The sequence below is a fragment of the Mesoplodon densirostris genome, chromosome 4 (genome assembly GCF_025265405.1).
Source record: "Mesoplodon densirostris isolate mMesDen1 chromosome 4, mMesDen1 primary haplotype, whole genome shotgun sequence".
Classification (NCBI taxonomy): domain Eukaryota; kingdom Metazoa; phylum Chordata; class Mammalia; order Artiodactyla; family Ziphiidae; genus Mesoplodon; species Mesoplodon densirostris.
Genome location: NC_082664.1, coordinates 99840885 through 99866712, shown reverse-complemented (window position 1 = coordinate 99866712; position 25828 = coordinate 99840885). Strand labels below are relative to the sequence as shown.

The 25828-nt window shown below is 41.8% G+C and overlaps 1 protein-coding gene across 8 annotated transcripts in view; it reads left to right on the top strand.

The window, feature by feature from the left end:
• The window catches only part of LOC132488556 (A-kinase anchor protein 13-like), a 371872-nt gene that overhangs the window by 191548 nt on the left and 154496 nt on the right, over positions 1-25828 (top strand). For 7 of the 8 annotated variants that reach the window (XM_060096872.1, XM_060096871.1, XM_060096870.1 and 4 more), the window contains exons 7-8: positions 181-3325; positions 7306-7439. In XM_060096872.1, coding sequence (XP_059952855.1) covers positions 181-3325; positions 7306-7439 — 3279 coding nt within the window. The remainder of the gene's footprint in view (positions 1-180; positions 3326-7305; positions 7440-25828) is intronic. The other variant, XM_060096873.1, reaches the window with a different exon arrangement.

Genomic DNA, 25828 nt, shown 5'->3' with positions numbered 1-25828 from the left:
GAGGAAATTAATGTCAGGAACAAGAGAGAATTTATTTGTATTTATTTAGGTTGGCTTATCCTGTGACTTGAGAGGCTGGAATGCTACTGAGTTCTCTCCAACAGAATTTTTGCTTATAGGTGTCAGTGACATCTTTTCCCCCCGACAATTTTTTTTAAAGTATCTTCCATTTCCTCCTAGAAAACAAACCTCAAACAGATGGACAGTCTTATGCCCTCAGTGGTAACAGCACAAGAACCTTCAAGTCTGCCCAGTGACCAAGATACAGATGGTCAGTTTCTTCCCTGTGCATCAGAGCCCACAGCCAGCCAGCAGCTTGCTTCTCCTGAAGGTTCTGAGAGCTCTCAGTGCTGCCTTGGGAGCACTGTGGGGCAGATTGAAAGTTCCTATGATTTGTCAAGTGTGGTTAAGGAAGAGAATACAGACTCTTCCCGTAGGAAGAAAAATATAGGCATGGAGAGAAAAAGAGACAAGGTGGAGCCAGCACCTATCATGGACTCTGGGACTACGTCTGATCCTGACAGCTGCCGTCAGAGCATACCTGATTGCAAAGGAAAGGACACAGAAAGCCTTCCATCCTGTGGAGTCAGATGTGAAGAAACTGGAACAAAATCTTCGGCAATGGCCACAGACCAGGAGTCTCCAGGCAGTGGAGGCCGCGTCCTGCAGGGAGGCGTAGCCCTGGAGCCCGGCATGGCCCAGTCTTTCTCTGGAGGTGAACTCATGGTCCCTTCACCAGCAGGTGCCAGCGTCCCAGACACTGCAGGGGAAACGGAACGCAGTCTCTTGAACCCAGAGGCCACCACCCAGAGGAATGTGCTTGCAGCAGGGGAGAGTATGAAGGAAAGATTTGAGGACTCTAATATCAGCACAGCTGGAGCCTCTGATGTAAAAGTCACAGACGAGCCTATGGATAAAGCCAGCGTTCCAAACGGTGTCTCTGCCTCTGGCTCCCTGGTTGCTGACAAGCCTGCTGTGTCTTTACTTGTCGTTAGTGATGAAGAAATTGCCATTGATGAAAACACTGCAGAAACTGAAACTTCAAGAAGTTGTGAAGAGAGTGCTGATGCTCCAGGGGCTCAGAACTCTCAGTTAATTCTAGCTACTGCAAAAGATGAGATTTCAAAAGGTCTCGAACTTGACACTCCCTTAGCCAGCATGTGTGTGGCGGTGTCACCCTCTGATTTAACCTTTCCCAGGCTGCAAAAAGATGTTATGCCAAACCAGAAATCAGAAACGGATTCATCTCATGTTCAAAGCCAAAATAGCAAATCACCCATGTGTTCTACAACTGGAGATGATAAACTTTGTGCTGCCTCTGCATGTCGACAGAACACGGGGACTCCTAGTGGTGTGTTGGCTGTAGAACACTGTGATGACATAGTTACCCAGCCTGAAGGTACCACCACAGGGCTGTTCAACACACAACCACTGCCCACTGCCAGCTGCTCGGAAGGCCCACAGGCTAACACGGTCACCCCTGACCCTGATAGAGACACCCAGGAACATGTGGATTTTTGTCCTCTCCAAGTTTTGGATAAAGAAAGCCAAGGAAAAGATTCAAAACTAGAAACATCTTTAGTAAATATGCTTGAGGTAGTTCCACATCCACATGCTCTTGTCCCCAAAGCTGAGAAAGAACGGGTGTCAGACCAGGCAGTGACATCAGGCAGGACTTTCTCTCTGACAGGCAGTCCTGGCAGTGAATCAGTAACCAAAGATGACGCACTTTCTCTTGTCCCCTCCTCCCAGAATGAAAAAGGAACAGCAACTCTTGAACCACATACAGATTGTAGAGATGGCCCAGATGGAGATTCGAATGATCTGGAGAAGCAGCCACCAGAAGACAGTGCAGCAGGCCTGTGCACACCCTCCTCTGCTCTAGATCTTCAGCCCGGCATGGGCAATACCAGTCCCGTAGGACCTGGTGGGGAGTGTGAGCGTCCCTGCCTCTCAGCAGACCCTGAAGTCCTGAATATCGTCGAGGGGGTCACTGACTCTTCCCTGCTCCATGTGGGTCAGGCCACTTTGGCCTCTGATTCCGCTTTGACTGAAGAAGGGAAAGATCAGGTGGTTCCAAAGAGCACTGCAGCTCAGGGACCAGAAGACAAGGATAAAGCAGTGACCTATTCCTCCATTAAGGACAACACTCTTCATTCAGGAATGTTGCAGGAAGAGCCGAGAACACCACCTCCTGGACAAGAGGCCCCGGGATTCCATGAAGAACCTGGCTCAGCTGCCTGTGATGAGGACAGAGCTCCTCGGAACGGTAATTCACTGGGCACACCCTTGGCCTGTCTTCACGCAGAAACTAAACATAACAAGGAAGTGGCCCCACCAGTTGCACAGCTGATTGAAGGTGGGGCTGCACAGAGCCTGGTGCCACCAGGAGGAAGTCTGGCTGCAGACTCAAGCCCGGAGGCCTCAGGTACAGAGCAGCACAGCTCATCTCCATTGCCAAATCTGTTACCAGATGGGTTCGAGGTTCTTAATTGTGAGCGATCTTCTGCTCTGGATGTTGAGGTGAAAAACACTCAGTCCCAGGGGAAGACCACTGCTTGTGAGGTGAGTGGAAATGCAGCATTGGATGGTGCCGTGGTCAGTGCTCTGCAAGGCACCACTGGGGCCAGGAGAAAGGATATAGCACACAGCGCTCCAGACATCCAGATTCCACAAGTCTCTTCGAGCCAGGAGAAGAATATGACCCTGGGTTTGCCAGGAGCTTTACCGGACAAAGGTGTGACTGACCCTCAGGGCGCCACACCCCCAGAGGTCGTGTCCCTGGGTTGGGAGAAGGGGAAGGTGGGGGGAGCAGATGGCAGCCGTAGCACAGGCGACTCCAAGGAGACACATGTGGATGAGGAAGCGCATCACATCCCGCCGCAGCCTGCTGCCAAAGAGCACCCCACAGAGACAGGGCTCTCAAGCCGTGGTGACAAGGCCCCAGGCAGGGGAGAGGATGCTGCCCCTCTGCCCTGCACCATCGCTGCCAAAGCCGTGCTTCTGCCTGAGACAGCAGCCTTGATTGAGGAGGCTGCGAGTCGCATAGTGGATGCTGTCATAGAACGAGTCAAGGCCTCGGGAGAACTGATGACAGAGGGGGAAATCAGACACATGTCACTGCCCTGTCCTTCTGAGGCGGGCCCAGGGCCTGAACAGCTGGAGAGTGCTTCTGCAGGGAAGGCGAGTGCTTTCCAGCCTCAGGAGACCCCACCAATGGGCAGTAGTCGTGGAGAAGCCTCTGGGGACCTTGCAGGATGCTTTGCTGGAAGGGAGGAGCCAGAGAAGATTATTCTGCCTCTCCAGGGACCAACTCTGGCAACAGGTAAGCAAAGCAGAGTACAAAATCAACAGTTTGGGAAACAAATTCCCTTAAGAGTCTCTGTGATGTGCTGGTAAAAACGTAGGTGTCATGTTGTTGTTTAGAGGGCTGGCGTTCATCGGGTAGGTTGCCAAGTTACCAGTCAACACCATCCAGAGAGGCATGTCATCTCAGGGTTGGGCAGTTTTTGCTCCCTGCATTCCAGACTTCTGGCTTGATTGCTTAAAGCCTATAAATGCTCTATCTCTCGCACTGGAGCAGTCACGACTTTCCTAACCTGGAAAACAGTGCCTAGATCCCAGGTACTCTAAAATGATAAAGGAATTTAGCAGATGTTTTTGTTCACATGGCTTAGTCCTTTTTCTTGAGAACCATAACAAACAGTGCTGAAAAAGTGTGTTTTATTTACAAACCTTAAACTCCTTTCTTTCCCTATCATCCTAGTCTCTGTCCTGAGCAAATTTAGTCAGAGTGGTTTCACAAACAGCTCTAAGTATCGTTGTAAGCCGATGGCCCAGCATCCCAAATGGTGGTATTAGGTCATTGGTGGAGGCTGTGGGAAGGGAACTCCCTCCTTTTCCTGCCTGAGGAGCAGACCTCCAGTTCCATTGCCTGTTGCTCTTGGGCAGCAGTCTGGGAATTGAGGACCCTGTGAAGTGCAAGGGATAGGATACAGGATTTCCGCCAGAGCCTAGTCTGCTGAGCTGCTGTCACAGGGCAGACGGTGTGTCTGCTTATCTTGGTGAAGCAGCTGCAGCAAGCAGATTGCTCACACAGCACCAGCCCGTTCCGTCTGTGGGTAGCCATGTCCAGAGAGAGCAAAGAGAAACCACTGGTGTTCAGTGGAAAGAAACCATCTGAATAAAACTCCGTATTGGGGGTTGAGGCTGAAGTTCAAACTGGAGTCGGACTCGGTTTTGACTCCTGAAGTCATTCAAGGTCAGTTTGATTCACACTTTGCGACCACCACCTGTTACCAGCTATAGACAGAGGACCTATCTCCTTGCTTGCCCCCAGGCTCTCGTAGGTAAGAAGCCTGTTTTGTTTTTATCGTTTGATTGCTCTTGCCCTTCTTTCTAATTTTTGAAAACCCCTTTACTGTAGTAGGTGTTAAGAATTTGGGGGTGGGGCATGAATAGAAATGAACAGATAGAATAAGGAGAGAAGTGACTTTAGAAAAAGAGCAATTTAAACACAGTGGTTATTTTCCCTGGTAGAGGGTGTTTAACCATTTATAATCTATTTTTCCACTTGAGGGATTTAAGAAACCTGAGATAGTATTTTTGGTGATTTCACACTTTTTGTTTTATTAAAGTGTCTTGGATTGTTAGCAGCCAACAAATTTCTATCACTAACAGTCTCAGAATTTCAATGAGAAGGTCTCTAATTTTTAAAGGAAGGCACAACAGCAAGTCTATTTTGGGGGCCCTGGCAGGTTGACATTTCAGAAGAACGGGAGTGGCTGTAAGCTGATGCCTGGCTATGTTGTTTTCATTTGGGTGCTGCGTCTTTGGCCACATGGGCTGGAATTATTTCTCTTTCTGGCTCAGTAGTCAGAATTTAACCCAAGCAAGTACAAACTATGTAAAGGTTTGTCTCTATAGTACCTTATGAGAAAAGATAGAAACCAAGCCGACTTTGATTTTTTTTTCAGACTTTGATTTTTAATAGCACACAAAGATAGTAAAGGTGCTAAGAAATTATGTTTAAGATTTTAAGGCTTTAGGAAGGAAAATGAGATGAAAATCAAGTTTCAATAGTGTCTCTGGGCTTGGGCTTTTGGTGTATGTGTGTGTGGGCGAGTTACTTATTCTGCTGTCCAGAGGAGTCATATATGCTCCATGCTCATGGCCTCAAAGGACAGAGAGAAGTAACCAGTGATGAAGAAGTTGGTGCTTTTTTCAGAAAATAGCCAGGATTGGGGAAAGTCCCTGGTCACATTGCCATAGAGAAAAAGCACCTGAGTGTGATCTCAGACCAAAGGGTATTTTCTAGGAAGTTTACATGTCATTTATGAATTTAACCATACTCTTTTATAAGTGAGGATACATCGGTTTAACTTCTGATTTGGAAGGAGCCACATGGCATTGGCTTTTGTTTCTATATACTGCTGTTGACAAGGCTAAATAGAAATTGAGATGAGGAAAACACAAAACTTCCAGTTAGAGTGAGGGGACGTGGCCCTTTACCCATCAGGAGCATTAGCCGCAGTGCTTTGGGAAGTTAGTTGTGCATAACTGAGCCAGGCCAGTGCCGAGGGGGCTGCCAACACCCCACAGGTCTCACTAATCTCTGTTTACCACTGGGACTGGTTGCTACTTGCCAAGATACATATTTTCAGTTGATGGATGTAGGATAGTAAGGATGTGTCAGAAATCACATCCCCAAATAAATAAAATAAAAATCATCAACAGCCCCCCTCCAAAAAAAAAAAAAACCAAAAAACAACCCTATCTTACTCAGAAATGTTTTGCTCAAGGAATACTTCTAAGGGGGTTGCTTAGTCAGTTTTTTTTTTTTTTTTTAACTTTAATCACATTTTATGAAATGTAAGAAAGATTTTGGTTCTTTGGGCAAGGAAACGTGCTTGCCCATTTTTTTTTTTTTTTTTTTTGCGGTACGCGGGCCTCTCACTGTTGTGGCCTCTCCCGCTGCGGAGCACAGGTTCCGGACGCGCAGGCTCAGCGGCCATGGCTCACGGGCCCAGCCGCTCCACGGCATATGGGGTCTTCCTGGACCGGGACACGAACCCGCGTCCCCTGCATCAGCAGGCGGACTCTCAACAACTGCACCACCAGGGAAGCCCTTGCCCATTTTTTTAAATTGCTAGTAAGATTATGTAATTAAAAAATTAGGGCAAAGAAAGGAGACTTACAACTGTTCATTTATAGGAATGTCACTTTCCTAAATCTAAAGTAGACCTTTATACGTCACAGTGTATAAAGGTATACACTCTCACAGTGTGCTATTAGAATAAAATCTTAATATATTTTATTTATATAATTATAAAATACATAATACAATATAATATAATTTATTCTTTGGTGAAAGGAGCCTCTGTGCCCTCTGGTGTAGGGAACATTTTTCTCTGCCAGAGTAGTAGTGTGATTAGATTAATAACAACCTCAGAAAATTTTCCAAATGAAATCGAGATGATAGTTCCATTTGTATTTGGATTATCAAGGTGAATTTTGACTGTTCAACCATCAGTTCCCTTTAAAGAAGTGTCGAAGCCTAAATTTGCCTCAGGCATCATTTTATCACTTCCTTCCTGTATTAGCTTGACCATATGGTAGTCATGTAACAAAACCACTACTGTTTGGTCTGTTGAGCATAATTCTAAAGAAAACATGAAAAAACTTTTTCTTCAGAAAAGGAATTGCTGTTGATAGTGTGTAATTATGTTTTGGTTTGGGAAGAAATAAAAGTTAAAACAAAAACTAATTTATTAAGAATAGTTCAGTCTTATCAATTGCTGTGATGGGTACGTGAGTGTATGTAGTACGTTTTTAAAGAAAGACTCTTCCCAGAGGCTTTATCTCATTCTCAGCAGTTCTTTCCTTTTTGTCCTGTACAGATACATTTCTTGCCTCTTTGATAATGGTCAGGATGGACTACTAGCTTTAGCTATTAATCTGTTCCCTTAAAGCTTGTCAGTTTTCTTATCCATGTGCAAGTCAGCACCATACTCACCAAATTGTCATGAAAAAGTCAGTAGTGAAGATGGAAGCTCAGTGGACATTGAACTGGATCTTACCTTAGCTACAAACCCACACAGAAGCTGGAGAAAACCATATAACCAGGTGATGAGGGACTAGCTCAGCACAGGGTCAGAAATGACACCAGCTACAAAATAATAGTTTCTATTTAACACAAAGGGAAAGGCAAACAAAACACATGAAACCTGGAGCATGTTGTGTAAATAGTAAGGCCCAGGAATCAATTTTTCCAAATGCACTTTGTAACCACCTTGTTCTCTTCAGAAATGCCAGACACGAAAGCTGAAGATGAAGTGGATTTTCTGAGTAATACCAAGGAGAGTTCAGTTTCTGAAGAGGTGGCTGTAGGAAGCGTAGCTTCTACCCCGGAGGTGAAACAAGGCCCGAAGACCCAGGTGGTAAGTCTGTATGAGCACAAAGTGTGTTTAGCCTGCTATGCTGTGTCTGATTTATGGCCTTGCTTGGGGGATTTTTTTTGATTCACAGTAGGATTTTTTCCCTTTCTTCCTTGTTCCCTCATATACAAATGTGGACATGTTGCAGTGAAACTTTTGCATAGCATAGTTTTAGAATGGACCCTCCTGCAGGGATCCCTTGGAGATAATAGTGAAAAATGCTTTTTCTGTGAGCACAAGACTTTCCAATTTGTCATGAGGTTTAACATGTCACAAGATGGGAATTACCAGAAAAAGGGATCTATTAACCCTTATTAAACCTGACTCTTCTTTCTTTATATAGAAACTGATAGCAAAAATGAGATTTTAACTTAAAGCTCAATACTGACTAAAATATGAAGTGTGTCATTTTTAATGATGGAAAAAAAAAGGTTCACTAGGTTTTCATAATAGCTCTATTGAGACATAGTTCACATAACCGTAAAATTCACTCATTCAAGTAAAGTGCGCAGTTTAGTAGTTTTTAATATATTTACAAAGTCTTAAAACTGTCACCACCGTCTAATTTTGTAACGTTGTCATCATGCTGAAAAGAAACCCCATGTTCACTAGCAGTTCACTCCCACCCCCCTCAGCTAACAGTCACTAATCTCCTTTCTGTCTTTATGGGTTTGCCCATTCCGGAACTTCATATAAATGCAATTATAGAATATGTGGCCTTCGGTGACTGGTTTCTTTCACTTAGTGTAATGTTTCAAGGTTCATTCATGTTGTAACATTGATCAGTATTTCATTTCTTTTTATTGCCAATATCCTATTGTATGGATATACCACATGTTGTGCATTTGGATTGTTTCTCCTTTTTCGCTGTTGTGAATAATAACTGCTGTGAACATTTGTGTATAATTTTGTGTGGACATATGTTTTCATATACTTAGTAATGGGTGTGCTGACCCATATGGTAATTTTATATTTAATACTTACTAAGTTGTCAAAAATGGTTTTCTTCAGGGTCTTGAGATTATTGTTGTTCTTGTTTAAAGCTATTAACTTGTAAAACAGAGAACTTAAACTTGTTGAGAGAAACAGGGTTCTAAGCTTTAGATTCCACACTTGTTTTAAAAAAAAGAACACCTTTTGGAAGCTGAAAAATCGAGTTACTGGACTAAATCATATTGCCCGTCGGAAAATGAACCTTCCTTGTCTAGACTTGAGGGTGCACTGTGTTTGCTCTTGAGAGGGCTAAGTATTTTTTCATAAAGTTACCCCAGTACATAAACAGAACTGTACCCTCCCAAACTGTTTCAAGTGTATGGACTGTGATAAACAAGCTTCATTTTATTGAAGGTGGTAGGGAGGTGCTGACTGTTTTCACCCACCCCTTATTACAGATAGTATCCATGACTAATGCCTGGTTGGCTACTTGTACAGCAGGCATTATACAGACAAATGTTGCTTTTGCCCCTGGGGAAAGAAAAGAGAACACACCCTGCATGGGTACATGTGTCTTTGTTTCCAGGAGCCCCTAAAAAAGGAAAGGAACAAACTCACATCCTTGAATTCAAATGCCTCTGTTTCTTAGTCTTCCATCTGAAGTCTTGCTAATTAGTGTTCTTGAGTGCAGCCTGATGCTTGGCCATAGACCTTTTGCTTTCCCATGAGGATATCTCTGTCCTGACTGTATCTTGACTATTATAAAAAAGAAAACAAAACACCGTATTTTTAAAAGAAAGTTCCTCCTCTCTTCGTCTCTTTCCTCTTCTCATTTTTCCTCCAGTTTTAGGAGTTGAGAGAGGTAATATTCCTCTGGTTGGTCGTCAAGCCTCATTTTACAGATAAAATAATTACACCCTCAGAGAGTCACATGGCTAGCTCAAGGTCAGAGCCTGCTAGAATGGGAGCTTTGGTTCTAACCTAGGACTTGACCAGTGGGGTGCTTTCCTCCCTGACTTTTAACCCCAGGCTCTGTGACTGTGGGTGTATTCTAAGGAGCATCAATATGTGAGAACCATGTAATTTTGTCTGTTGCTAGGGGTTGTCTGTTGCTAGGGGTCATCTGTGCTTTGTGTCTGCCTTCACTTAGCGTAGTTAGAGAAAGCATACGTTAATGGAATTTTTAGTTCATGAGGATTTTCAGGTCTACACAGTGGAGGGTTTTGTGTTCACGGCATTCTTAAAGTGACATGAAATTTGACCACTGACCTCCCCTCCCTGTTGCTCTGCCAGCCTTGCCATACTTGCTATGGATTGAAAGGAGAAAGCATGGACACACAATTTGATCTTTCCAATGCCCCATTTTCTCTTTTTTTCCCATTTAACTTTTCACATGCTCTATTCATTGAGAAGTTCCCAAACGTTTTTGGTAAAGGACAGAGAGTAAATATTTTAGGGTATGTGGGACATACAGTTTCTGTAACAACTAATCAACTTTGATGTTATAGTGTGTAAGCAGCCACAGGCTGCCTGTAAACAAGAGTGTGACTGTGTTCCAATAAAACTTTATAGAAATTTGAATTTCATATCATGAAGTAATTTAATATTTTGAAATATTCTTTTTTGAATATTTTTCAGTCATTAAAAAATGTAAAATCTTCTCCTAGGTTTTTTTTTTACGGGCTGTACAAAAACAAGCGGTGGCCTAGTGGTGGTAGTTTGTGGGCTCCTGGCCTAGAGAATACTTGTGCTTCAGTGGATGAAAAGAAAGAGAAAGCAAGTAGAATTTTTTTCTTTTCTAAATTGTTTCAGCTTGCCATGAAAGCTCTGGTTATTAAACTGCACGTAGGAAGGTGGAGAGTTCCGATTCTGTGTTTCTCCTGAATTTGCTTTTTGACTTAGTCTCTCCAGGGCTCAGCTTCCTTACTCTATTCGTCTTCTAGCCCTAACCTTCTGGAGTCTGGGTTTGCAGTCTGAAAAGGGTTACTTGAGCTTGTGACTGTAGTGGAGGGTGGAGTGGCATTTGTTTAGCATTATTTAATTTGATCTTTCAGACACATGCCCAGTCTCTTTGTTGGCCTTGGGAATAAGCCAGTCATCGCTTCATTGACTCATTGTTTCACTGAATCATCCTCTTCCAAATGTAAAATGGGAAAAAACTGTATCTTACGCTTTGCTACTGTCTTGAAAACCTAGAGCATAGGTTCATAAAGGAATTAGGCAGTATCAAGAATAGTGCTTGCTTATATCCTCAAAGAAAACACATGTATGTGTTAAATGCTACAGGTGTCTCAATACATGATACGTGGTCCTAACAGATATTTCTTCACTGAATCGACAATTGTTCACAATTCTAGAGGCCAGGTTTTATACACAATATGGTCCATTCCCATTAGTCATTTCATCAGCAATTTTTTTTTTTTTTTTTTTTTTTTTTTGGTGGTATGCAGGCCTCTCACTGTTGTGGCCTCTCCCGCTGCGGAGCACAGGCTCTGGACGCGCAGGCCCAGCGGCCATGGCTCACGGGCCCAGCCGCTCCGCGGTATGTGGAATCTTCCCGGACCGGGGCACGAACCCGTGTCCCCTGCATCGCCAGGCGGACTCTCAACCACTGCGCCACCAGGGAAGCCCTCATCAGCATTTTATAGTCATGGTTGTTATTAAGTATTGCCAAAGCATTAATACTAGTTACAATTTAATATTCAACATTATCCCTTCTTATATACATTCCTGGTTTCAAGGTTCTCAGATTACCTCTTGTAGTCCTCTTTTTTTCCCCTCAGTGAGTTAATATATATCAAGTACTTAGAGCCTGACACGCAATAAGTACCACTTAGCATTGTTATTATTAATTAGTTTTATAACTTTAGATTCCAATATCCTTTTTACTCATTTAAGTAACCAGTGGCATATGGTGGTTCCTAAAACAATCAAGCCTCAGGTTCTGCTTCTTGAACATTGTTATAAAAGCTTCAGGAATAGCATCAAATGTTAATTTAAGTTGGGAGACATGGCGCTTGTTTACTTCTGAGACCTTTAGAATTTGAGTGAAGCTTAAAGATTATCTGAAGTCTAATACCTTTGCTTTATAGGAGGAAAAAAATGGTTTCTGGAAAGTTAAGTGACTTGCCTCATTTTACAACTAGTTAATTCTGTATGCTAGACTAGAACCTCATTTCTGTGTCCATAATGTCTCTGCTATACTGTGGTTTCCAGAAAAGTCATCCTGAGGGTATACTTCTGGGGAATTCAGTTCACTTGGATGGGTTTTTGCATTTTAAACAAGTACCCCTGAATGATGCATCTGCACCCTATTATTCTAAAACCATTGCATTATATCCTCATGCTTTCAGTGATAGTTGGAGAAATTCCTTTGGCTGTTTTAGGATCTAAGCTGATTTCACTTTAAAATAAGTCTCATGTTCTTATTACAATTTGTTTAGCTGTAGCTAAGTACCATCAAGATGGTATTTGTCCAGAGAGTTGCTTTTGATGTACAATTACTAAGATTTTCCAAACCTGCCATTTATTTCCTAAAGAATGATATGACTGGCTGTAGAGGTGACATTCAATAGTTGAGTCCAGAACAGAAAGCCTTCTGGGGCCATTCACCTTGAGAATATGCTCCATGGTGGCCAGGAAGGAATTCTGACTCTTACTTCCCTGCCCCAGTGCTGCAAACCAGCATACTTCCTGTCCTCTGTGAATCTTTTCAACATGTGGCCAAGTTCATTAGGAAGGAGCTTGCTTCCCTGGGTTATCTGTTCATTAAGGTATTTCTGTAATAATTCCTTTTCCAGATGATCATTGCAGAAGCTCATTAGCTATATGGAAGAGTTAATTCAGCAATCCAGGTATATCTTGTCAGGATGCCCATGGTCCTAGCAGCCAGGCACTCAAGAACAAATATGTTCAAGCACAACTATAAAATCCCATATGTTGAGTATTAGGTTACTGGGAGAGTCTACTCTTCATTTAACACACACTCCCCAATCAGAACCATGCTCCCTTTTTAAAAAAATAACTACACAGGGCTTCTCTGGTGGCACAGTGGTTAAGAATCCGCCTGCCAGTGCAGGCGACACGGGTTCGAGCCCTGGTCCGGGAAGATCCCACATGCCGCAGAGCAGCTAAGCCTGTGCACCACAACTACTGAGCCTGTGCTCTAGAGCCCGCGAGCCACAACTACTGAAGCCTGAGCACCTAGAGCCTGTGCTCCACAACAAGAGAAGCCACTGCAATGAGAAGCCTGCGCACCCCAATGAACAGTAGTTTCCGCTCGCTGCAACTAGAGAAAGCCCGCGTGCAGCAACGAGGACCCAACGCCGCCAAAAATAAACAGATAAATAAATTTATTAAAAAAGAAACAAAAAACGACACAGCCAAACATTAACAGAATTTCCATGCTTAGTTATTTTTACAACAATATTAATATTTGTTTCTTCAAGGTTGTGGTATGGGCAGTGTTGGACTATTTCTGGTTAAAATCGTGAATTCTCCCTGTAGTTTGATTGTCTCAAGGGGGCGAGCTTGCATTTCCATCCCTAGTCCAGGAATCTCTTCAAAATTTTTCGTTTTGTGTGGCTTTTCACACCCTTCATGCACACCTGCCATAGGAAAATATGGCAGCTCTCAGGCTATCTGGTAACTAACTGGACTGGTCGTAGCACTGATATTCAAAATGACTCACACATCCTACCCTCTTACACAGTTTTCAATTTTAAAAAAGGTCTTTTTAAAAATGTCTCTGCTATCATATTTACATATATATAGTTTTGTGGTATACATGTCATCTAGGAAAAAGCAAAGTGGCCTCTTCATGTCGCCAGTAAGTCTTCTGCATATATTTGGCATGTAAGAGAACTAGCACTGCACCCACGCCCCACTGCCAATTATCCTTTTTGGGTCCAAATCTAGAGCTAGCTTCAGTCACTGGGAAACATACTCCTCAGCTTTTTCATACAGAATTTTTGGAGATACTCCAGATGTCTCTTCTGAAATGGGGTTAACAAGAAATTCTCGAAGTGTTCTTCTAGAGAAGATAGTTATAGTTGCAAAAAAGAAGTGCTTTAAAGAACCCCAGATCATAAAGCCGTAAGTGGAAAAACTACATCCTTAATGTAAAAATATCTGTAAATAATATATGTAAGAGTATAATTTAATGATCTAGCTATACATTTTTTCCTTTTTAAAAAAAACTGAGGTATAGATGATGTACAATATTATATGTTTCAGCTGTTTAGCAGTGATTCACAATTTTTAAAGGTTATGTTCCATTTATAATTACTAAAAAGTATTGGCTATATTCCCTCTGTTGTATAATATATCCTTGTAACTTATTTATTTTATACATAGTAGTTTGTCCCTCTTAATCCCCTGACCCTATCTTGCCCTTCCCCCCTTCTTTCTGCCCCCTGGTGACCACTAATTTGTTCTTTTTATCTGTGAGTCTCTTTCTGTTTTGTTATATTCACTAGTTTGTTTTATTTTCTTAGATTCCACGTATAAGCGATATCATACAGTATTTGTCTTTCTCTGTTGGACTTACTTCACTTAGCGTAATATCTTCCAAGTTCATCCATATTATTGCAAATGGCAAAAATCCATTCTTTTTTATGGCTGAGTAGTAGTATACCATTGTATATAGCTATACATTTTTCAGTGACCTTGAGGAAATTATTTAATTTCTCTGATCTCCATTTTCCCACTTGTATAATGGTTAGGTAATCTCTAATGTTTCTTCAGGTTCTTAATTTTTAACCAGTGTGTGATTCTAAAATGATAGGAATAAGTTCATGAATGTTGGGGTGTATATCTTACTGTATTGGAGTAAAAGGGCAACCGCGAAGGACATTTTAAAATCACACTTTCTTTAACGGCCAGTTCTTACTGATCACTTTTTCTTTGAACATTTTCCAGGTGTTTTGCTCTGCAGTCTTACTTTGATTAATAATCCACTTCTTTCTCTCATAGAACTGCTTAATCATAGGTCATATGTGCATTTTGGAGGAGGCGTGTGTGCCTTTTCTTTTTTCCGCCTGTTGGGACAAAAGAACCAAATGTGATTCTTATCACTCTTTTGGCCCATTTGTTACACTCCTCATCTCACTTTTGTTCATTCTTATCTCATTATATTGACAGCCAAGGTTAGTAGCCAAGCACAGTGGAAAGATTATGGAGCCCAGTAAACCATGGTTTTAATCCTAATTCTGGCCCTTGATCTGCCACTTTGATCCATTTGTTTAGAGGCTCAGTTTCCTCATCTATAAATTTGGGATAATGATGCCAACTGCAAGAGTTATTTGTACTAACTAGAGTTAGTATAGTGTCCAGCATTTACTAGACGTTTCATAAGCAGTAGGGTGTAACTCTAAACTCATTTTAAACTAACTCAGAATTATCAGACCCACTCTTAAGACTCTGTGGATGAATGATTTTAAATAGGTGATGGTTAAAATGACCTTGGAAGAAGGTACCAACTGTATCAGGCCATAGTGTTACTTATTTAAATTACCATGTCAGTTTGTGTTTACTGTGAGGGTGCACTGATTTATTCAGAACTTCATTCAGCAAATGTTCTTGAACTCTGTGCTAGACCTTAGAAATGCTGAAATGAAAATAAGCCTGTCTCCACATTCAAATTCATATTCCAGTGGGAAGAGACAATTACTAAACCATAAGATACAGTCTGGTAAGTGTTAAAATATATAGGCAAACTCAGGGTGGCTTATGAATAGATACATTTCAGCTAGATAAATGGTAAATTCTCCTCTCTAAGTTCCTATATACCCCCTGGGAGGAGGGACGTTTCTAAGGAACGGTGTATTATTTTTACGCTGTTTACCTCAAGTGGCTTCCCAAGTTTCATTTTAAAGGAGGATTGTCTTTTGTGGGGGTGAAGATGTGTGCATTCCGTGTCAGAAACTCAGGCTTAGGTGTAACCGTTATTTCTGCCAGTAGACTTGGAAGGGCCCCCACTGGGCGACCTCTCAGAAAAACTAGTGTATTGCTTCTTACCCCAAGTTCTATGTTCATCTTACTGACATAAACATGACTTTATGGCTGTTTGTTTTCCCCTCTTAAGAGAAGAAGCTTCCATAGTAGCAAAACTAAAAGAAAAATATCATTTGATCTGTGGAGAAAGGCAAAGGCTTAGGTCCTTCTCAGTGATGCACATAATTGGGACAGTTATAGATTTCTCAGATTTTTTTTTAATTTTTTTTTTTCGCGGTACGCGGGCCTCTCCCGTTGCCGAGCACAGGCTCTGGACGTGCAGGCTCAGCGGCCATGGCGCACAGGCCCAGCCGCTCCACGGCATGTGGGATCTTCCCGGACTGGGGCACGAACCCATGTCCCCTGCATTGGCAGGAGGACTCTCAACCACTGCGCCACCAGGGAAGCCCGATTTCTCAGATTTTGATTGTGTATTTTAAGAAGATGCCTTGCTGGTTGGCCACCATAAGAGTAAAGGTGCACGCTGTATATGGAATTGTTTATCCAGAAAAGGTTTCAGAGGTACTGATTTCTGATATTTTGGGCCGATTAGGCTGCTCAACTTCATGATGTAGTCTGTGGCTTTGATTTCCTTTATTCATTAATTTAGTAAACTTTAAATGAATGCCTTTACCTCTCAAGGTATTGCATCAAATATGTAGGGAAGTAAAAAAGAGGTTAGATATTGTCTTTGTCCCCAGTTTAGTTAAATAAAGAAAGCACATACAGGCATAATCACAGTCTGTGGCTGCAGTATGTGAGATGTGCCATAGGTGCCTATAAGGTGCTCTGGAAGTTCACAGAGAGATGAATTCTTCCTGAGAAGTGCTTGTCTGAAATGTAGTGATGTTTCCTTGGTGATAACCTTGTTGTAACACACGTGGTATAAATATTCATTAGAAAGTAGGGATAGGTTCAGGGAACTTTTGATGTGCTCTCCAGCTTTATAGTTCTTCATTGCTTTCACAATGTACTTGGCCCTTCAAAGACCCAAGAATTGCCAGAAATGCCCCAATTTCAGTTGAGGAAACTGAAAAGTAACATTTGCCAAAAGAAGCATAAAGAATGGAAGTATTTGGTAATATGTGAACCATGTAGGAATTAAAAAGAGTAGTACCTCTGTTTAAATATTTCCATTCAGCCAGTGTAAATCTATATTCCCTCCTTGCCTCTTTCATGCAGTGATACAGCCATTTTGCTTCCATTCTGAGAACCCCAAAGCCCCATCCCTCCTTGAACCGAAGAATGGTGACGTGGTCTTAAGTCATTGCCACGTGTGTAGTCTTCAATAGAAAGTTAGTTGATGATGAAGATACTTTCCATGAAGTTCAGAACAGAAAATACTCTTAGAAGCACAATTAAAATATCTTGAGTTTAAGTCTTACTCAGAAGTCACAGTAAGCCAAATATTTATTATATTGATCTTCCTTATCTGTGCAACAGTTGGCGTTCTGTCCTGAGTCATCAGAATTGATACATATTTAAGAGTTTTGAAAGCCTATTCATTATGCAGTTGGAATTTGGGGTCGAACTGAAGTATAAGAATGGAATAGATTTTTTGTGTTTGGTTCCTGGATTTGTGTTGAAGATAGTTGCAGAAGATGATTTCTGGAACAGTTTGAACTACTTATAACAGGAATAATTAGATTAAGTGTATAGCTCCCCAAAGTGGACACTGTGGAAAGTGTTTGTTTGAATGTCTAAATTTGACTTGGAACTTTCATTCATGTGAGATATACAGTAGTCCCCCCTTATCCATGGAGCGTGTGTTCCCAGACCCCTGTAGACGCCTGAAACCTTGGATAGTGCCAAATCCTATATGGACTGTTTTTTCATATACATACATACCTGTGAAAAGTTTAATTTATGAATTAGGCACAGTAAGAGATTAACAACAATAATAATAAAACGGAACAGTTATAACTATAATAAAAGTTATGTGAATGTGATCTCTCTCTCAGAATACCTTAAATCTGTAATGTCTTTTCCATCTTAACTAGGTACGCACGGTGCCTGTAATTTTTGCAGTTTGAGGTGCTCTGGTAAAAATAGCACTATTTTCTTTATCCTTCTTCACAATTTCACAGAAAATTCATCCTTACCATAGATCTTAGCAACCTCAGCATACGATTTCTCCCCCTTCCCTATTAAGTCTAGAACTTTCATCTTTCACTTAAAAGATGCACTTTACATCTGTGGTAGATCCAAAATGCCAGCATCACTACTCTTGTGATTTGGGACCATTATTAAATAAGGGTTAGTTGAACACCACACTGTGTACTGACATAGTCAGTCTGATAACCAAAACAGCTACTAAGTGACTAATGGGCAGGATACGCCGGACAAAGGAACGACTCACATCCCAGGTGGGGCAGAGCAGGATGATGCGAGATTACATCAGGCTACACAGAATGGTGCACAACTAAAAACATATGAATTGTTTACTTCTGGAATTTTCCATTTAATATTTTCTGACTATGGTTGAGCACAGGTAACTGAAATCATGGAAATTAAAACCTCAGATGAGGTATACATACACGTGTGTGTTTCTTCTACATAGAACATGAGATACTTTTCGAGCATCACAGCATCTGGGAAATTTTGCTCTACCCTTTTCCTGAAGCAGTAGTAAAAAAAAAAAAAAAAAAAAAAAAAAAGGAGAGGGGGATAAATAGTGAAAAAGTATGACTTACTTTCTTGCTTGGAGTCTCCTTGAAGAAAGATAGACCAGTAGAAAAATGTACTTAAGTTGGAGATACTTCGCCACCCCTTTGGTTTGTTTGCACAAATGGAATGGGATAATAAGATTTGTAGTGGGACCATTTAAAGGTCTTTTCTGCTCCCATGCGGTCCCGGCCTGAGGAACAGTGGTGGGAGCTTCGAGACTAGGGTGGCGCGAAAGCCGTGTGGAGGACAGGCTCTTGGTGATCCAGCGAGCCATCAGGGCTGTGCTACTGAGGTGGGAGAGCCAAGTTCAGGACACCGGTCCACAAGAGACCTCCCAGCTCCACGTAATATCAAATGGCGAAAACCTCCTAGAGAACTCCATCTCAACGCCAAGACCCAGCTTCACTCAATGACCAGCAAGCTCCAGTGCTGGACACCGCATGCCAAACAACTAGCAAGACGAGAACGAAACCCCATCCATTTACACAGAAGGGCCTAAAATCATAAGGCCACAGACACCCCAAAACGCACCACCAGACGTGGACCTACCCACCAGAAAGACAAGATCTAGCCTCATCCACCAGAACACAGGCACTAGTCCCCTCCACCAGGAAGCCTACACAACCCACTGAACCAACCTTAGCCACTAGGGACAGACACCAAAAACAACAGGAACTACCAAAGTTCAGCCTGTGAAAAGGAGGCCCCTAACACAGTAAGTTAAGCAAAATGAGAAGACAGAGAAGCACACAGCAGATGAAGGAGCAAGATAAAAACCCACAAGAACAAACAAATGAAGAGGAAATAGGCAGTCTACCTGAAAAAGAATTCAGAATAATGATAGTAAAGATGATCCAAAATCTTGGAAATAGAATGGAGAAAATACAAGAAATGTTTAACAAGGACCTAGAAGAACTAAAGAGCAAACAAACAGTGATGAACAACACAATAAATGAAATTAAAAATTCTCTAGAAGGGATCAATAGCAGAATAACTGAGGCAGAAGAACGGATATGTGACCTGGAAGATAAAATAGTGGAAATAACTACCACAGAGCAGAATAAAGAAAAAAGAATGAAAACAATTGAGGACAGTCTCAGAGATCTCTGGGACAACATTAAACGCACCAACATTCGAATTATATGGATCCCAAAAGAAGAGAAAAAGAAGGGGACTGAGAAAATATTTGAAGAGATTATAGTTGAAAACTTCCCTAATAGGGGAAAGGAAATTTTAAATCAAGTCTAGGAAGCGCAGAGTCCCATACAGGATAAATCCAAGGAGAAACATGACAAGACACATATTAATCAAACTATCAAAAATTAAATACAAAGAAAAAGTATTAAAAGCAGCAAGGGAAAAACAGCAAATAACATACAAGGGAATCCCCAGCCGATCTTTCAGCAGAAACTCTGCAAGCCAGAAGGGAGTGGCAAGACATATTTAAAGTGATGAAAGGGAAAAACCTACAACCAAGATTACTCTACCCAGCAAGGATCTCATTCAAATTAGGAGAAATTAAAACCTTTACAGACAAGCAAAAGCTAAGAGAATTCAGCACCACCAAACCAGCTTTACAACAAATACTAAAGGAACTTCTCTAGACAGAAAACACAAGAGAAGGAAAAGACCAACAATAATAAACCCAAAACAATTAAGAAAATGGTAATAGGAACATACATATCGATAATTACCTTAAATGTAAATGGATTAAATGCTCCAACCAAAAGACATAGATTGGCTGAATGGATACAAAAACAGGGCCCGTATATATGCTGTCTACAAGAGACCCACTTCAGACCAAGGGACACATACAGACTGAAAGTGAGGGGATGGAAAAAGATATTAGATGCAAATGGAAATCAAAAGAAAGCTGGAGGGCTTCCCTGGTGGCGCAGTGGTTGAGAGTCTGCCTGCCGATGCAGGGAACACAGGTTTGTGCCCCGATCCGGGAAGATCCCACATGCCGCGGAGCGGCTAGGCCTGTGAGCCATGGCCACTGAGCCTGCACGTCCAGAGCCTGTGCTCTGCAACGTGAGAGGCCACAACAGTGAGAGGCCCGCATACCGAAAAAAAAAAAAAAAAAAAAAAAAAAGCTGGAGTAGCAACTCTCATATCAGACAAAGTAGACTTTAAAACAAAGACTATTACAAGAGAGAGACAGAGAAGGACACTACATAATGATAAAGGGATTAATCCAAGAAGATATAACAGTTGTAAATATTTATGCATCCAACATAGGAACACCTCAATACATAAGGCAAATGCTAACAGCCATAAAAGGGGAAATTGACAGTAACACAATCATAGCAGGGGACTTTAACACCCCATTTACACCAATGGACAGATCATCCAAAATGAAAATAAATAACGAAACACAAGCTTTAAATGATGCATTAAACAAGATGGACTTAATTGATATTTATAGGACATTCCATCCAAAAATAAGAGAATACACATTTTTCTCAAGTGCTCATGGAACATTCTCCAGGATAGATCATATCTTGGGTCACAAATCAAGCCTTGGTAAATTTAAGAAAATTGAAATGGTATCAACTATCTTTTCTGACCACAAATGCTATGAGACTAGATATCAATTACAGGAAAAAATCTGTAAGAAATACAAACACATGGAGGCTAAACAACACACTACTTAATAACCAAGAGGTCACTGAAGAAATCAAAGAGGAAATAAAAAAATACCTAGAAACAAATGACTATGAAAACACAAGGACCCAAAACCTATGGGATGCAGCAAAAGCAATTCTAAGAGGGAAGTTTATAGCAATACAAACCTACCTTAAGAAGCAAGAAACATCTCAAATAAGCAACCTAACCTTACACCTAAAGCAATTAGAGAAAGAAGAACAAAAACACCCCAAAGTTAGCAGAAGGTAAGAAATGAGAAAGATTGGGCTTCACTGGTGGCGCAGTGGTTGGGAGTCCGCCTGCCAATGCAGGGGACACGGGTTCATGCCCTGGTTCGGGAAGATCCCACATGCCGCGGAGCGGCTGGTCCCATGAGCTATGGCTGCTGGGCCTGCGCGTCCAGAGCCTGTGCTCTGCAATGGGAGGATCCATGGCAGTGAGAGGCTCACGTACCGCAAAAAAAAAAAAAAAAAGAAAGGAGAAAGATTGGATCAGAAATAAATGAAAAAGGAATGAAGGAAACGATAGCAAAGATCAATAAAACTAAAGGGTGATTCTTTGAGAAGATAAACAAAATTGATAAACCATTAGCCAGACTTATCAAGAAAAAAAGGGAGAAGACCCAAATCAATAGAATTAGAAATGAAAAAGGAGAAGTAACAACTGACACTGCAGAAATAAAAAGGATCATGAGAGATTACTACAAGCAACTCTATGCCAATAAAATGGACAACCTGGAAGAAATGGACAAATTCTTGGAAATGCACAACCTTCCAAGACTGAACCAGGAAGAATAGAGAACATGAACAGACCAATCACAAGCACTGAAATTGAAGCTGTGATTAAAAATCTTCCAACAGACAAAAGCCCAGGACCAGATGGCTTCACAGGCGAATTCTATCAAACATTTAGAGAAGAGCTAACACCAATCCTTCTCAAACTCTTCCAGAATATAGCAGAGGGAGGAACACTCCCAAACTCATTTTACGAGGCCACCATCACCCTGATACCAAAACCGGACAAAGACGTCACAAAGAAAGAAAACTACAGGCCAATATCGCTGATGAACATAGATGCAAAAATCCTCAACAAAATACTAGCAAACGGAATCCAACAGCACATTAAAAGGATCATACACTATGGTCAAGTGGGGTTTATTCCAGAAATTCAAGGATTCTTCAGTATACACAAATCAATCAACGTGATACACCATATTAACAATTTGAAGGAGGAAAACCGTATGATCATTTTAATAGATGCAGAGAAAGCTTTTGACAAAATTCAACACCCATTTATGATAAAAACCCTCCAGAAAGTAGGCATAGAGGGAACTTGCCTCAACATAATAAAGGCCATATACGACAAACCCACAGCCAACATCGTCCTCAATGGTGAAAAACTGAAACCATTTCCACTAAGATCAGGAACAAGACAAGGTTGCCCACTCTCACCACTCTTATTCAACATAGTTTTGGAAGTTTTAGCCACAGCAGTCAGAGAAGAAAAAGAAATAAAAGGAATCCAAATTGGAAAAGCAGAAGTAAAGCTATCACTGTTTGCAGATGACATGACACTATACATAGAGAATCCTAAAGATGCTACCAGAAAACTACTAGAGCTAATCAATGAATTTGGTAAAGTAGCAGGATACAGAATTAATGCACAGGAATCTCTTGCATTCCTCTACACTAATGATGAAAAATGTGAAAGTGAAATTAAGAAAACACTCCCATTTACCATTGCAACAAAAAGAATAAAATATCTAGGAATAAACCTACCTAAGGAGACAAAAGACCTGTATGCAGAAAACTATAAGACATAGATGAAAGAAATTAAAGATGATACAAATAGATGGAGAGATATACCATGTTCTTGGATTGGAAGAATCAACATTGTGAAAATGACTCTACTGCCCAAAGCAATCTACAGATGTAATGCAATCCCTATCAAACTACCACTGGCATTTTTTCACAGAACTAGAACAAAAAATTTCACAGTTTGTATGGAGACACAAAAGACGCCGAATAGCCAATGCAATCTTGAGAAAGAAAAATGGAGCTGGAGGAATCAGGCTCCCTGACTTCAGACTATACTACAAAGCTACAGTAATCAAGTCAGTATGGTCCTGGCACAGAAACAGAAATATAGATCAATGGAACAGGATAGAAAGCCCAGAGATAAATGCATGCACATATGGTCACCTTATCTTTGATAAAGGAGGCAAGAATATACAGTGGAGAAAAGACAGCCTCTTCAGTAAGTGGTGCTGGGCAAACTGGACAGCTACATGTAAAAGGATGAAATTAGAGCACTCCCTAACACCATACAGAAAAATAAACTCAAAATGGATTAAAGACCTAAATGTAAGGCCAGACACCTTCAAACTCTTAGAGGAAAACATAGGCAGAACACTCTATGACATAAATCACAGCAAGATCCTTTTTGACCCACCTCCTAGAGAAATGGAAATAAAATAAAAATAAACACATGGGACCTAATGAAACTTAAAAGGTTTTGCACAGCCAAGGAAACCATAAACAAGATGAAAAGACAACCCTCAGAATGGGAGAAAATATTTACAAATGTAGCAACTGACAGAGGATTAATCTCCCAAATTTACAAGCAGCTCATGCAGCTCAGCATCAAAAAAACAAACAACTCAATCCAAAAATGGGCAGAAGACCTACATAGACATTTCTGCAAAGAAGATATGCAGATTGCCAACAGACACATGAAAGAATGCTCAGCATCATTAATTATTAGAGAAATGCAAATCAAAACTACAATGAGATATCATCTCACACCAGTCAGAATGGCCATCATCAAAAAATCTACAAACAATACTGGAGAGGGTGCGGAGAAAAGGGAACCCTCTTGTACTGTTGGTGGGAATGTAAATTGATACAGCCACTATGCAGAACAGTACAGAGTTTCCTTAAAAAACTAAAAATAGAACTACCATATAACCCAGCAATCCCACTGCTGGGCATATACCCTGAGAAAACCATAATTCAAAAAGAGTCATGTACCAAAATGTTCATTGAAGCTGTATTTACAATAGCCAGGACATGGAAGCAACCTAAGTATCCGTCAACAGATGAATGGATAAAGAAGATGTGGCATATACAATGGAATATTTACTCAGCCGTAAAAAGGAATGAAACTGAGTTATTTGTAGTGCGGTGGATGGACCTAGAGACTGTCATACAGAGTGAAGTAAGTCAGAAAGAGAAAAACAAATACCATATGCTAACACATATATATGGAATCTAAAAAAAAAAAGAAAAGTCATGAAGAACCTAGGAGCAAGATGGGAATAAAGTTGCAGACCTAGTAGAGAATGGACTTGAGGACATGGGAAGGGGGAAGGGTAAGCTGGGACAAAGTGAGAGAGTGGCATGGACATATATACACTACCAAACGTGAAATAGCTAGCTAGTGGGAAGCAGCTGCTTAGCACAGGGAGATCAGCTCCGTGTTTTGTGACCACCTAGAGGGGTGGGATAGGGAGGGTGGGAGGGAGGGAGATGCAAGAGGGAAGAGGTACGGGCATATATGTATATGTATAGCTGATTCACTTTATTATAAAGCAGAAACTAACACACCATTGTAAAGCTATTATACTCCAATGAAGATGTTAAAAAAAATAAAAATAAAACATAAAAATATAAAGGTCTTTTCTGTTTGTATTCCAGATTCTGCAACTACAGGAAGTCAAAATCTTCCAGAACAAGTTGTTTTTGTTATAGAATCTTAGTGTAGGGCAGCAGTTGTAGTCTCTGTCATGCCGTCTATACCCTGTAGTTTGCAGTCTATACCCAGAGTGCTCCAGTGCTCAAAGGGCCTGCCGTTGTTTGCCTAGCTGGTTAGCACAGAGCCAGGCCCAGGACCCCAAACCCTGGAGCCCTGCTGTGGGCTGGCCTCTCCATGCCTGCCCACCTCTACTTGAGAGATCACCTCATCTCACTGAAGTCATCTCCTTAGTGTCCCACTTTAAGCTGAGGCACCCTGCAAACCTCTCCAGGCCTGTGCTTCCTCTGCTGGGGAAATACTTAAATAGGACCACCTCTCCTGATCAGTGACCCTCTTCTGTTTTACGAAATCCTCACGCCATCCCCATACGTGGGGAGAAGTCATGGGAAGGGTACAGCTGAATCTGCACACTTGAGTCCTGTGCTGCGGGCCTCTGCTGCCTGGTCAGCTCTGCAGTACTGCCTGCAGCAAATTGCTGTCTCACATGGATTTTTTGGAGGCCTGTGGTGGGGCCTCATGCCGATCACAGTGCAGGGCAATCTGGACAGATGTAAGAGTCTCACCTCTTGTTGCTTTTTGCTTTCCAGAGCACAGCAGCTTGATTTTGATGTGTGCTTGTCCTGGGTTGCCTTCCCTGTAATTTAATGCAATTTGTTACTTACCAAGACAGGGAGGTCTTTGGTTCCAAACGAGCCCGTGTGAGTCGGTCAGGACTACAGGTGGGTTTAATGATGCTTCCTGGCCGTGCCATGGTAGACGAATGGCGTGAGACAGGGAAGAGCCTTGTGCTTGCCATGTCCTCCACTAGGGGAGGTAACCCAGCATCCCTGGGAAAAGCAGAAAGGGAGGAGGATCCCCTTTCCAGGGCCCTTCATCTTTCTGTTTCTATGAAAATAATAACTTACGGAAATGTGCTTGTGGGCTCTTGTGTTTCTGACATCATCAATTCATTTCTTTGCCAGCTTTCCTCATTTTGCCACCCCAAATTCTATTGTATTCATTTCCCCATTGAATCATCTACAAGCCAAGCTCCTTTTAGGCAGAGAGGTCTAGGGGTTGCATCGGGTTGCAGTGGGTTGGCATCGGGCCTCTCCCTCCCATGCTGGGCTAGTGGCAGAGGTGGCGAAAGAAGGGCCAGGGCCACTGCCTCAGCTACAGGCCTCTTGAGATTGGACCAGGGCCTGGACCAGTCTGGAGGGGGATGCATGACAAGAAGCCCCAGAACCCGTGCAGTGTGTGACCTCTACTTTGTGGGCAACAGGACATCCATTCCAAGATACTCAGGAGATTTTTCTCTCATTCCACCCCTGTGAGGCCAGGGATTGTGGGAAGCCACAGACTGACTTGTCAGCAGAGGAAGCATGGAGAGAGCACATATATATCCATGCATGAGTTCC